This window comes from Zingiber officinale, chromosome 1A (genome assembly GCF_018446385.1).
Source record: "Zingiber officinale cultivar Zhangliang chromosome 1A, Zo_v1.1, whole genome shotgun sequence".
In the NCBI taxonomy this organism is placed as follows: domain Eukaryota; kingdom Viridiplantae; phylum Streptophyta; class Magnoliopsida; order Zingiberales; family Zingiberaceae; genus Zingiber; species Zingiber officinale.
Genome location: NC_055987.1, coordinates 187091902 through 187105614, shown reverse-complemented (window position 1 = coordinate 187105614; position 13713 = coordinate 187091902). Strand labels below are relative to the sequence as shown.

Below are 13713 nucleotides of genomic sequence, written 5' to 3'. Positions count from 1 at the left end.
TGTTAGTTTTAATAAACTTATTTAATTTCCTTACCATTAGCGTCACTTCAGATTCATCGATCGACGCTTCAGAGTGGGGATCGTCCTTTTCGGCTTGTAGGGCAATATTGAGATTTGGCTTCTCTACTTGTTTAGGCTATGTAAGTCATGATTCGTGAAGTTCAAATGTTGAAAATAAACTTTCTAAAGTACTTACCTCAAAGTCCTTAGAGATGTAGTATGCATCTACTAAGAATGCCCATTCTGGAGACATTGGGAAGGCGTTTAGAGTGTACCGGATAGAGTCTTGGTTTGTTACCGATTCTCCGAGATTGGTCAGTTGTGTTATCAGCTCCTTAATTCTCGCTTGGAGTTGCGCTACCTTTTAGCTATGATTTATCCAGAGATTTATCAATTGGGTCCGGAGGATGTCGCGCCTTACTAACTTAGCTTCTGAGGTGCCTTCGTGGAGCTCCAGGAATTTTTCCCAAAGGTCTTTAGCGGAGTCGTAGCTTCTGATCCGACTTACCTCCTAGGGTGACAAAACACTGAGCAGGTGGAACTCCACCTTTCCGTTGGCCACGAAATCGGCTTGCTCCTTCTTCATTCACTGATACTCTTCTTTGTATTTTGGAGCTGTAAAACCAAATTTCATAGTTAGAAGAATATCTAAGTCCATTTTGAAGAATACCTCCATTCGGTGTTTCCACGTAGCGAAGTCTCTGTCGAACTTCGGGGGATGAATATTTGTTCCGGCCATCGTCTTGATCTTTGTGCTTCAGTCGACGGTTAGTCCTTCTGAGGCTGTCATACTCTGATACCACTTATTGGTGCAGCGAGACCAGCAAGAGGGGAGGGGTGAATTGCCTACAAATAAAGAATACCCTCCTCAAAACTTTCAACTCAAAAATAAATGACAGAAAAGAAAAAGGACTCAGCGAATTGACTTGGTTACAACCCAGGGGGTTGTTAATCCAAGGCGGTCGAACAGGCACACTAAGAAAGTCTCCTTCTCTGAAGGTGGAGAAGTCTTTTACACACTAAAAGTTCTTACAAGTTGCTAGGAAGTTGATACTGAGTTGTATGAATAATTCTTAGGTCCAGGGATCCTTTTATAGCCCCTGGAAACTCTATCTCTAAGGTTGAGGGCGGCTCTGAAGACCATTCAAGGTTCCTCCAATGTGAAGACCGGATAGAGTTCTATCCGATTCCAAATGGCCAGTTTGGCCAGGTCCAAGGCGCCTCCAATTGAGGTTGAGGGCGCCTCGGACGAGTTTGAAGGTACCTTCAACCAGTGTTGAAGGCGCCTTCAGCTCCTTCTTCCAGCTTGTCTTTGTCTTCCTTTTGGCTTCTGAAGTTCTGATCACTTGGGTGATTCTGGCCAACCAAAATAGGGCTCACCCGAACCCAATTTTCAACCTTCTCCTTGAACAGGCTTCCGACCCGACTCCTCGTCCCTCGAACGCTGCGCATGTTCTTCTCGTTCACCGGTGTACTCTTCCGCAGCTCTTTGGTCCTTCGGACGCACCTAGCCCGTCGGCTCCCTTCCTGTGTCGTCCTTCTCGCTAGCTACGTCTTCCGCTCGACTTCTTGCGCTCCTAAGCTCCTGCACACTTAGACACAGGGATCAAATAACAAGCAGGATCTAACCCAACTTAGTTGATCACATCAAAACAACCATGGGGTCCAACACTAAATGTTCCTCCATTCGATATATGATGACAAAATTTGCATCTGGATCGAATCAGCTAAAATATCAAAATCCTAGAAAAATAAAATAAAAAATTAGAACAAATAATTAATTAATTAGAAACAAATCAGCCAAAAAAAATGAGAATCGGGGCATCTGGATGGATCGATCCAGACCCGTTCTGTTCGAACAGAAAGGATCTGGATCGATCCATCGATCTAGACCCTGGATCGATTCAGATCCTTTCTGTTCGAACATATCCGAATTGAAAGGATCTGGATCGATCATTTGATTGATCTGATTCCTTGGATCACTTCGCCTCTGCCCTACCTTCTCGAAGGTCTCGATTCGACTCGTCTTTGCCCTAGCTATTCCTTCTCAACGGTCACGATTCAACTCGTCTTTGCCCTAGCAATTGACAATTATAGCACAACCAAATTTCTTTATCCAAGTATTCTATGATTTCTATGCAAAAACTTACCTGAAACTTCTTGATGCAACTTTCTTGATTTGTTAAATTCCACCTTTTGTTGTATTGGTGAAGAAAAAAAGCTCTTAAACCATGAATTACATAGTACATAGTGAAATGCAGATCTCAAATGAAACAGGATTCACTTAAATACCAACAATTTCATTTTCTTCAACATGCATCAAGATATTTTTCAATACCAAAACAAAATTAGCCAATTCCATGATAATTGACTACAAATAAAAATTTCACTAAATAGCATAACAATAATAAGATGTTTCGACTTAAACACAGATCAATTTTATATTTAGCAAAAAGAACACGATTATCATATCACAATTATAACACCAACATTATGAAACAATGTTTAATGTTTCCAACACCAATTAACAAAATAATTTTGCACCCAGAATTGAAAACATTTAGCCAGCTACATTCAAAATGAACATTACTTAACACTAACTAACAAGATGAATTAACAATACAATCAGGATTATGGCTAAGAGAATCAAGTTCACCATCACTGATATCTAAATGAATGTCAGTACTTGGATTATTCTCAGGTTGTGTCCATGAGAAGCATTGTGTTCACTTTTAATATTACTAGATGAACTAGTATCGGGCGTCACCCACTTTTGCCATCCATGTTGCTTACAGTTGTAATACTGTTTTCCAGGATTCTTAGTTGATTTAGAAACACACACCAACGTTCTTTGTCCACAATCCCTACATGTTACAGGTTGAGATCTTGTATTTTCGATACTGCTAAAACTTGATGATGCCATGAAACAGAAACCTAATAATCAAATTTTGATTACTTTGATTAAAAAAATTATAACATTCTACAGAAGGAATATTGACGAGCTTATAGAACTTAGATAATTTGTTATGGAACTAACACTATATATTATGTTTAGTTCAAAGAATCTAAGCCAACAACCATAAATATGAAGTAGGACTACTCTTCTGTTACACAGTTATCTTGATGAGCATATATACCTCTTAGCATAAAACATTATAGGGGTACCCATTTGATAATTTTGAAAATGAAGAAATCTACACAATACAGGAATGAACTTCAAAAAAACATACACCAATTACATACAGTGCTTCTGAAGAATTGAAGTCTTAGATGAATAAGCAGAAACTATACAGAAGTTGTCAGAGAATAATGGCTCTACTATAACAGTCTTGCAAAGATCCAGATTGGCCACTAAATTTGTAAATAGAAAATACAATAAATTACAATATAATTCCAGCTAAATGTTATATGCATACACATCAAATAATTGGCCACTAAATTTAAAAGAAAGTCATAAATATCAAAAGATTAGAGTTGCGACTAAGAGATAAAAAGTGAAAACCAAGGAAAACAATAGATCACTAGAATGAAGATTGTAGAAGATTTGAAGCCCTAATAAGTGAGCCACTTTTATTTCTCTAAATTAAGATTGTAGAAGAGCTAAGTTATTGTACATTAGGATGGGACACGATGCTGCAATTGAAATTGGACAGGGCACAATGCATAGACTATCTATAAGCTGAAGTGTGATATGAACCATGTAAAAGAGGAAACATCAGATCATTTAGAAAACCCCATTATATTAATATTATCCAACCTTGGTCGATGAAAATCTACTATTGGATAATGAGTATTATCTTGTTTGGTTAATGCTACTACAATTATCAGAAAAATTTATGTTGATTTATATAACAGAATAATAATAAAATAAAATAATTAATTCTGTGACAAACTAATATTGCTACTTTTTAAACTCACCACAGAATTATAGCTATTAGATCCGTTCTTAATGTCTAAGTAGGAAATATGCATTTAGAGTACTTGAATTTTCATCAGCTTTAACTTTTATTCTATTTGCTAATTTTGTTAATGATCAATAGGTCTTTAAGAATCAAGCAAGTAAATTAAATGTACATAAATCTTTTGAAATCAGTGTCGAGACTATTTCATGCAGACCATTAGATAGAAATACATAAAATATATTACTAAAACAATAATTAATGCAACTATTGCAAATTAAAGTATATTACTAAAATAACAACTGACGATGAAATTATCTCAAAAAATTAATTAATCTGTGAAGAATGGAATGATTGTTACTCTAGGAAATAAATGATTTCAGTTCTACATAATGACTAATGAAATAATCATGTGGCAGGAATGGGAATGGAGCTAGTTGAATAGCCATCAAAGAAAAACCACGTTTGCTTCGGAGGAGAGGGAGGAATATATACGCCGCTAGTGAGAGAGGGAAGAGAAGCCAACAAAAAAACCCTATATCGCGGCACCTTGCAAGACACCGCAGGAGAGAGAGGAATGCACTGCCGGCGAGAGAGGGAAGAGAAGCCAGCAAAAAACTCTAGATCACGACGAAAGAGGTTTGCTTTGGCGAAGAGATCGTCGCGCGTGGGCGATAGAGGGAGGAGCTTCGGCGGAGAGAGATCTTGGCAGATCTTGGCAAGAGAGGTTTGCTTCGGCGGAGAGCTCGTCGCGCGTCGACAATAGAGAGGAGGAAGAAACGTGATCTCGTTTTTTCTTCTGTTTCCTTAACTTAGCAGACATGATTTTTTTTTTTTTCTTCCACCACACCAAACCCACCGCACAAAACCGCAGGAGATCCATTCTGTGCGCGCGTGTGTGTATATATATATAAATCAATTTAATCAATTTTGATTTGTTCAACCGGTTCGACCCTCAACATGGCCGAGTGCAATAATATATTGTTCAGTTATAGAAATTCGAGTTAAGGGTCTTAAATAATCATAATATGTAAAATTAACTCATATTTTTTTTACTCGTTCAACCCAAAAAACTGAATGGCGAGCCAATGATTTTTCCAAACTCAACTCCTAATACAGAATGCTCAGGAGGAAAGACTCCTAACCTCTTTCAATTTTTATTTTTTGTAGTTTTAAGAAGCAAAATTTTTACTAGCAGGATATAATGCAACATTAATTTTTCAGCCAATAATGCCAACATTTTATTCTCCAATCTCACAGCCAAAGTCAGCAATTTTATCTGGAACAATAACAGTACAAATGAAGGGAACAGATAAATAAAATTAAAATACCTGCACGCTGCATCAAGATTGAACTAGATAGTCGATGTGCGAGCAGCATCCAAGCAACGTCACATTCCTGCACGTTCAATCATCGTCTGTTCAAATTGAACTTACCAAACGCGAGATAACAAGTTTCCGATTTACCCTACACATGCAGATAGTTCAAGGAAACAACGGCAGATGTTGCAGCCCTGTGTTCTCTGGAAGTCCCATCATCAAATTAAGATTCTGCAATGCTTGACCAGAAGCTCCTTTCACTAAATTGTCGATCTGTACAGTCAATGATGCACTTGGTTAAGCAGCTACAAGACTGATGAGTGTGATCAAATGAGTGATTGCAGCAAACATCAATGTAGTACATACAACAGAAATTATGATAGCTCTGCCGGGGATTCGATCTTCGAAGACATTCATCAAGCAATAATTTGATCCTCGTACATGACGGGTCTCGGGTACACGTCCTTTATCTAACAGTTTAACAAATTCTTCCTCCTGCAATGGACTACTATCTATTAATGAGACAACTACAAAAACACAATGTACACACAAAGTTCATAGATGGAAATGGCAAAATAACCAATTGTACCTACACAACTCGGTTGCAGAGATAAAGTTATTTCTCACAAAAACATATTATGACAAAATATTCACTGTTGCATCAGTTTGTAGAATTCTAAATGCTATGCAGGCATCTTTCCGCACATGATTGCCTGTGAAATGGCATAGATAAAGTGATATCTAATCCATCAACGGTACCTGATAAGTAGATTTCAAAAGGTCATATAAATCACTGGCATTTACTCCAGGAGCCATTTCAATATATATGGTCGACTGCATCCCACGGCTCTACGTATCCACATGAATGGATATAAAATGAGTATCAGAACTGCAAGCGAAACTTCAAGACAAATGATTGCAAAATAAGATAACAGCATAAACTTTACCATAGGAATCAAATGGGGAGTGAAGCTAACAGTTACTCTAGAATTTGAAGCATCTGTAAGTCCTTGTTCAATTTCAGGAACTGAGAACAGGAACAAAAACTGTATTGTTGATAGTATTTATGCAATGTAAGTAATATAAAGAAAACAAATAATTTTCATTAAACACTTGAGTAGATAGAGAATAGATCACCATGTCGATGCTTGGTGATTCCGTAAGAATGAAGACCTTCAGCAATTTCAGTGTAAAGATTAGCCTCCTTTGCTCCACGACCTATATCATATTCAGAATGGGAAATTACCAAGAGAAGATCCGGTACTTGACTCTAGTATTGCAGGAATAAATTACATATAAGGAGGTAAAGTCCGTTCAGACCTGCACCACTAACTCCAGACTTTGCATCAATAATGATATTCCTGGTTTCAATTAAATGAGCCTACAAAACAATTGATAATCAAGAAGATAAAGATTATATCTCCTGCAATATATTCAATATCTTAACTTTGACACAAAATATGATTATAGGAAGCAGTACTTTGTTTATTGATTGATTCTCTGAATGGAGTTGCGCCATGGCCAAAATTCACATGTGAAATATTGTATTAACCCTAAATTAAACAGACATATACCTATCTAATGGTTACATGTACCATAATATATTATATTCACTTCGGCAAGTCAGGAAAAGCTATTTAATGATTTGGATATAAACATGTCATATAGACTGCTGTAAACTTTGCTTTATAAAGGCTTCATGAAGTCTAAATGGGAACATTATGTATGCTTCATGAAGTCTAAATGGGAACATTATGTACCCAGTACCCAAATCCAAATTGGAGTTAACACTCAACAGTACAGCTCAAAATCTTCCTATGAATGTACCAGAAGTCCTAGCTAAACAATCTTTCTTAGAAGCAATTAGAATTTGAACCTTTATCAATGGAATAAGAGGAAGTTGGATGGATGTTGGATAACAGCCAGGATTTGCAACTAGTAGTGCATTTTGTATTTCATCTCTCGAAACTTCTGTCAACCCATATATAGCTTCTTTCTGGATTCAGGATAAGTCATCACCAAACTTTAACATATGCTGAAAGTGTTAGAATAAGAATAAAAACAAAATAGATTACATACAACATTTCAACTAAGAAAACTCGGTATTTCTGAAATCTCACTAGGAAAACCTACAACTGCCAGTATGTTAGTTTACTATAAATTTGTTTACTTGTACAAAAGTTTCAATTTATATCTGAATCTGAAGTTAACAACCAAATGCAAATAGAAACCAAAAAACATCAGACTAGATTTCATAAGCTGGATGATTGATGCAGTATGCCAGGACTAATGTAAAGTTCCCTAAATATCCTTCTTCTGCTACTTTACAACTAATATATGGAAAATTATTGGAGCTACGAGATCAATCAATCTGGAATCACCAAGAAGAAATTCCAGGCTTCTGACAAATCTTACTTTGGACTCTAAATTATGGAAAAAAGAATATCATACCAAATCTAAAATGCAACAATAAGACAAGGTAGGAAGTCTAGAGTTCAGAAGCTGAAAGAGAGAGAAACCTTACAGTAAGAGCTTGAACCTTTCCCTCAAAGAAACTTCTCCACTGACTAATGTTTTGGGTCATAAGTTTTCCAATCATAAAAATAACTCTCTACTCCCAACTCTTGTCTACTAAAAATGTTGACTGAAATTGTGCAAAATGTTACTAAACATTTGATGATCTCAAGGTAGCTTAATCTTTGGTTGCTGAGTCCCAATTATCTCAGAAGATTTCAATCAAATAATCAATTAATGCAACAAATCCTGATCCTCAACCCCATGATCATATAATAATAGCAAACATATCAACATATAACACACTCAAACAAGCTCAAACAGTAAGAAGGGGTATGTTTAACCAACAAGAAGACAACAGATCTATCTGTGTCAAAACAACCCATATTTTGGTTGTCAAAAGAAAAAAATGGTAGGCAAGCATTACAAGGCCCTGCTACTTACCAGCCAATAAAAGAGGGAGAGATTGTGCAATATTAAAAGTATATTAGCATAATAGGATAAGAGAGGTTATAAAAAAAACAACAGTTATGTAGTCATCACTTTTTTGACAGGAAATTTCATGACTAAGAATGAACTAAGGTAGCACTGACTCAATTAAAATTTCGTAACACAATAAAAAAATACTGCATAGATAAAAAATCATTGAAGATGATTACAACACAGTTCACTCTGAAACCAAAAGAAATAATAAACTCATTACCTGTAATTCAGGTGCTTTATGAGGCAGGCCATACCATTCTTCATATTCATTGATGTTACGCAATCGAAAATCCTGTAAAACTTTTCTCAGTTAGTTTTGACAAATAGGGAATAGACAACTTCAAAGTGCATTGTAACAGTTGAGTTCTTCATATGATAATTGAGGATTACAAAAAAATGCAAAAAAAAGCATACTGCAGAGAGATCGACAATCTTTAGATCCCTGGGAAGGCCTTTGATAATATCCTGCAAGAAGAATGGATCTAACAATAAAGTTAAAGAAACACGAGTTTAAACGAACTAGGATTTTCTTTAACTTCTGGAATAAAAATATAGACTTGATTGTCTTTAGAAAAATATATTCTATTATTGCATATATAGAGAAAAAACCTGTGTTGTGCCATGTGGCAAACAACAAAATACAGCATCCACATTAGAAAAGTCAGCATCTTTAACTGCAACCATATTAGGCAAGTCCTGAATACCAATAAAACACGACGATGAGCTTCACACATAAAGCAATAAAGTGTACCAATAAATTAGTGATGCACAACTAGACGCCATCAGGAGTATATCACATTAGCAATCAAGAATCATAAGGGAATTAGAGAATTAACACTACAGAAAGATTACAAAACTAATCACTAAAGCCAGCCTACAAATTCATAGTGAATGATTAGCCTCTATAATTGACTTCTAATATCCGATTTAATGTTATAGGTTATGATTCATTGGTTCATATACTTTTCTGTAAAAAAAGATAGAAAGTATTCAAAAAGCTAACCTCCTGGTCAACAAAGTAAGATGTTTCGTTTTGGATTGGAACAGATAAGAGAGAATGATTTTACAAACATACCTGTGTAATCAAGTGAGGAAACACCGATCCAAATGATTGCCCTGCTTTTCTATCAGCAGTCATCAGTGTAATACCAAAATGTGGGTGATTTGCTAGGAGCCGAACAATCTATTAAACAATTAAACATCAACCCATAATAATTTTAGTGAAATTATATTTTCAGAGAATGCCGATTCATTTGCAAATAATGACCTGTATGAACAATTCAAAAATAATAGTTTACTACCAAACTCACATAATCCCAAAAGTAATCAGACAAATAAGGTTATTGGTGTAATAATGAACCTGAAAAAGTATAGCTTTGGAAGAATTACTCTATTCATATTTGATGGCATCAAATAATCCGAAGGACAGCCAAGGATATTCTTTATACAACAGTAAGAATGAGCCACAAACATAAGCATGTAGAAACTTAAAAGAATAAGACTCCAAAGGTTCTTGTCCACTTTAATCACCCATTCTTCCTAGTAATGATATCTTCATCAGTGTTTGTTTGTTGAATAATCGATCCAAGGTATCTATCTACGACTCTTGTGCTTCTATTTTCATACATTCAATTTTGATTCCACTTTTTTAATATCTTAGTTTGTAAAGTTTTCACCCATAAATGAAGCAATTCGCCTAACGACAATCCAGGATGAGATAAAGAAGTAACCTATACACGAATAACATACAAATATCTTAACAATTAGACAAAGAAATTGATTGATGCACGAATTTAAATGCATTGAAAAGATGAATAACTAAAAATTGGACAATCATGTATAATATGTGAGTATTTGGATAATAAATGTTAATCAACTCCATAAAGTTTTTAAGTAACACCAAGAAACCAAGAAGAGGAATAATTCTTAAATTTTGATTACCCATAAGATGTTTATTAGGGCCATAATAGACCAAAAGCACTTCCTTTTATAGAAATGAATTCTTCACTTGCTTTACCTTTCACAGATCTTGTTGATTACCACAAGGATGCATTCATGATTTGTATACTAGTTAAGTATGCAACAAAAGATGGTTACTGGTCCAACCAAAGATATGTAGAACTATCATGGAATAGGTAATTAATCCTTGCACGTAGTTACAGATTTTCTTCAATTCTCCTACCATCAAGAAATCCATTGTATCAAGGCATATGACAATCTTATATAAGTTTTAAGACTCATGATATTAGAATGTTAGCTCACATGAGCTCGGTAAGAAAAATTAACTAAGCACTAACAGTAAAATTTCAAGCTTCTGTAGAATAGCGAATTTGAATAAATAAAGAAATCAGTATAAAGATAAAACACAATATTATGCTCAAATATACAACAAAAACTAACAAATTAAATTAGTATAGTATAAGTTTCTACGGAAAGTAAGCCCATAAGGGGACAAGAAATTTGTACCTCAGCTCCAGTATAACCACTGGCACCTAAAACTCCAATGTGAACCTCCTTCCCTGGGTACTTTACATTTGTCTTTTGGCACTCCAATGATTTAGAAGCCACAGATGCCCTGACAACCAGTACAGGACCTCTTCCTCGACTAATATTAAATCTCTTCATCTCGTTCTGACATCAAAGAAGAAAATTGAGAACCCAAAAATAATGTTGTCAATAATACTCCAGAAATGAGAACTGACCTTGCCACGCCAGCCAGCATCCACCGGAAGCAACCTAACCACTGTTGAATGCATTTCAAGTTTTCCTACTGCTATTCTTTGTGCAAACTAGGTTGCTAAGACTAGATAAAAAGCACAATAAAGCTCCAAAAAATGGAAAGGTATATTTCATCGTGAAAGGAAATCATGGAATAAATTGCAAATCAAGACAGCCATTGATAAAGACTCACAAAGATTAGCTTCTTTTGAGAATTAGTTCAAAAACTCTAAAATAACATTTTAAATGTGTTTATTAGGAAATCTAGTAGTCCCATGTACTAGGGATGAGTAAATGCTGTTGATATTTCTTAAGCTTGCTATCAAACAAGAGACTAAATTTTTATGTGTTGCCTGTCAAGATAGCTTTGATAGCATTGATGAAGTGTATAGATATGCTATCAATTTAAGCTAGGGGCAACATCCACCTGGAACAGGACAATAAAAAATACAAAACTCGACAGGGATCATGTTGGTTATTAATATAACTACAGTTTATAAGTAGTAAATTATCTTTTCTACAAGTAAGATACTCATGCAGTCAAGGGGCTATGAAAATGTATCACCTTTTTGCAATAAGTGAAATTTAGTAAAGAGGAGAATAACATCGTTTTACCAACAGAATTTGGGTGAATATCTCCGGAACTTTAAGTTTTCAGAAATCCTACTAAGAGCTTGCAAATTCGATGCATCTAGACACAAATTCATAATCAATAACGAATCTAGCCTGAACATTAACATTTGATTAACTTGCTAACGTGCATGAAGCTAAAACGCTAAATCTTTTATTCAACACCCAAGGTGATTGCAGTAGCGCTATTCACATGAGTGGATAACCAGACACATACCAAAAACGTGGCAGTGGCTACGGATCGATGCCGGTAGGAAATTGATAGGAAGACGGACACCCGCGCGTAAGTGCAAGGAGGAAGGAAAAGAGGTCCCCGTCGAATCTGATGAAGGTTTTGTTGTCCCTGCAGGAACGCAACCCGCACGTGGATCTGAGAAAAAAAAAGACGAGTTACTTTCGTGATTCTCCGAGTACCTGAAGGAGGTATCGCGCTTCTCTGACTCGGTGCTGAGGGAAAGGACGTCTGTCTTGAAGGACCGAGAGAAGGTGGCGATGACCGGATAGACTCTGGAATGGGAAAGCTTGCTCGGTGCTGCAGGCGGAGTGCTCCAGCGAAGAGTCACGGAGAAGGCAAAGGGGATTTTGAGATGGCTCGCTCGCTTCCGTCCGCTTGCTTCCGCCCGTCTTCGAGAGGATGAAAAATAGAGACAAAAACAATTACTGAACCCCCAAATAATACCGAACCGAACCCAACAACCCATCCCGTTTCGGTTCAGTCTCAACTCAACCGAATCCAGTCCAAATTGACTCGTATTCGAACCCAATTAAATCTAATTACAACTTAATTGAGCTCCATTTAGACCACCAATAGCCCTTAAACTTATTTGGTTTAGCTTTAATATGTATAATTTTTTGTTCTTTGTTTTTATAAATTCAACAAACACTTAATTGTGCTCAATTCATACACCACAGCCACCACTCTGTGCACAAATAATCCATAAACAAAAGAATACACTTCAAGGAACACAATTCGACGTGGACGATCAGACAAACGACCCAATTCGCCTCCCCTTGGCCGCCGCCGTCACCGCGTAACTCCGGCTCCTCGGGAACAGATAATCGGAACCACGCACTAGGTCTTCCTCGAACACGCACGGCTTATCCTCGTCGATCCTCCCAATCGCCACGGTCCGGCTCCTCGGAACCACCGCCGGCTGCGGCGGCGGCGGCGGCACCGACGACGTCCCCTTTGCAGCCATGACGAGGTCACGGAAGTCCTCGTCGCCGGAGACGCTGGACCTCCCGGACTGGACGCTGAAGCTCCGGGGAAGCATGGACGCGGCCTGCTGGCCTAATCCGACCGCGCCGCCGTAGCTCATCTTGGTACCGCAGCTGGTGATGCCGCTCACGTAGAGGTCGCACACCCGGTGCAGCACGCGCGCCGGCGCCTTCAAGCACCGGCTTATGAGGCTGCTAGCCGCGGCGCCGCTTCGCTTGCTCAGCATGGTGGCGGCTCGAATGGATTGATCAAATTAAATCTGTGAATTAAGAAGATGAAGAAGGAAAACGGCAAGTCGAGGATGCTAAAGAAATCAACGAGTAGTTTGGCGGACGTAACCGGCGACGAGGAATTGAATGCTTGGGAGATGGTCAGAGATAAATATATAGACGAGGAAGCAATTGAGGTATTGGTGTACTGGTGAGTTTGACCTAGTGGTTTGAAAGGGTCGCAATTGTCAAATGGCGGACAGGAAAGGTCGCAAAATGTCAAACGGCGGACATGGAAGGGAGTTGGCGGACACGGAAAATGGTGGAAAAGGTCCAGGAGTAATCGTTAAATGGGAAAATATAAGAAATTAAAGCAAGATCAGTATTGACCGATTCAACTTTGGTTGGTGTTAGAATTCAATCAAATTAATCTTGTTTTGTTGTCTTATTTGTGTAACTATTCCATAATTTAATTTATGTAAAATAATTGATATAAAAATGATTATTTATATGTTAATATGTAATGGTATCTAGAGTTAATCCCGAACAACTACACTCACTTTTTGACCGGTCAATTTTGTTTTTTGAGCACTTGGTATTCGTCTAGTCCCATTCAGACTTGAGAGGGTCACTTTGGATCTGTGCTCTCAAGCACTCGACGTTCATCCAACAATATCACATTTAGACTCAAGAAGTTGTTCGAGATCGGCACTCCCGACCAC

General features: G+C 37.3%; 2 protein-coding genes across 7 annotated transcripts; both read right to left on the bottom strand.

The window, feature by feature from the left end:
- Positions 1 to 5101: 5101 nt before the first annotated feature.
- On the bottom strand, positions 5102 to 12215 carry LOC122038727 (probable N-acetyl-gamma-glutamyl-phosphate reductase, chloroplastic). 6 transcript variants are annotated; one of them, XM_042598626.1, is made up of 16 exons: positions 11978 to 12215; positions 11781 to 11906; positions 10918 to 11018; positions 10682 to 10846; positions 9291 to 9398; positions 8825 to 8911; positions 8630 to 8680; positions 8436 to 8507; positions 7095 to 7214; positions 6539 to 6599; positions 6356 to 6436; positions 6166 to 6245; positions 5978 to 6067; positions 5585 to 5713; positions 5366 to 5491; positions 5102 to 5297 (listed from the first exon to the last, which is right to left on the bottom strand). In XM_042598626.1, the coding sequence occupies exons 3-15, from the start codon at positions 10969 to 10971 to the stop codon at positions 5384 to 5386; spliced, it is 1206 nt and encodes a 401-aa protein (XP_042454560.1). In that variant the 5' UTR covers positions 10972 to 11018; positions 11781 to 11906; positions 11978 to 12215; the 3' UTR covers positions 5102 to 5297; positions 5366 to 5383. The 6 variants fall into 6 exon arrangements, with proteins under 6 accessions (XP_042454560.1, XP_042454561.1, XP_042454565.1 ...); XM_042598627.1 differs by having other exon boundaries at positions 5371 to 5491; XM_042598631.1 differs by having other exon boundaries at positions 5102 to 5253; positions 5371 to 5491.
- Positions 12216 to 12404: 189 nt separating this feature from the next.
- Positions 12405 to 13153, bottom strand: LOC122013477. Its single transcript, XM_042569759.1, has one exon. It carries the CDS (start codon positions 13006 to 13008, stop codon positions 12547 to 12549), a length of 462 nt encoding a protein of 153 aa, XP_042425693.1. The 5' UTR covers positions 13009 to 13153; the 3' UTR covers positions 12405 to 12546.
- Between the last annotated feature and the right edge of the window lie 560 nt (positions 13154 to 13713).

Bases quoted from the DNA above. Each gene is read 5' to 3' on its own strand.
- LOC122013477 (XM_042569759.1), bottom strand. From the start codon at position 13,008: ATGCTGAGCAAGCGAAGCGGCGCCGCGGCTAGCAGCCTCATAAGCCGG.
- LOC122038727 (XM_042598626.1), bottom strand. From the start codon at position 10,971: ATGCATTCAACAGTGGTTAGGTTGCTTCCGGTGGATGCTGGCTGGCGT. The intron at 8,681-8,824 runs GTTTTTTCTCTA...TTCTTCTTGCAG, and splicing joins TGCCACATGGCACAACACAG to GATATTATCAAAGGCCTTCC. The intron at 5,714-5,977 runs GTACCGTTGATG...AGTCCATTGCAG, and splicing joins TTTTGAAATCTACTTATCAG to GAGGAAGAATTTGTTAAACT.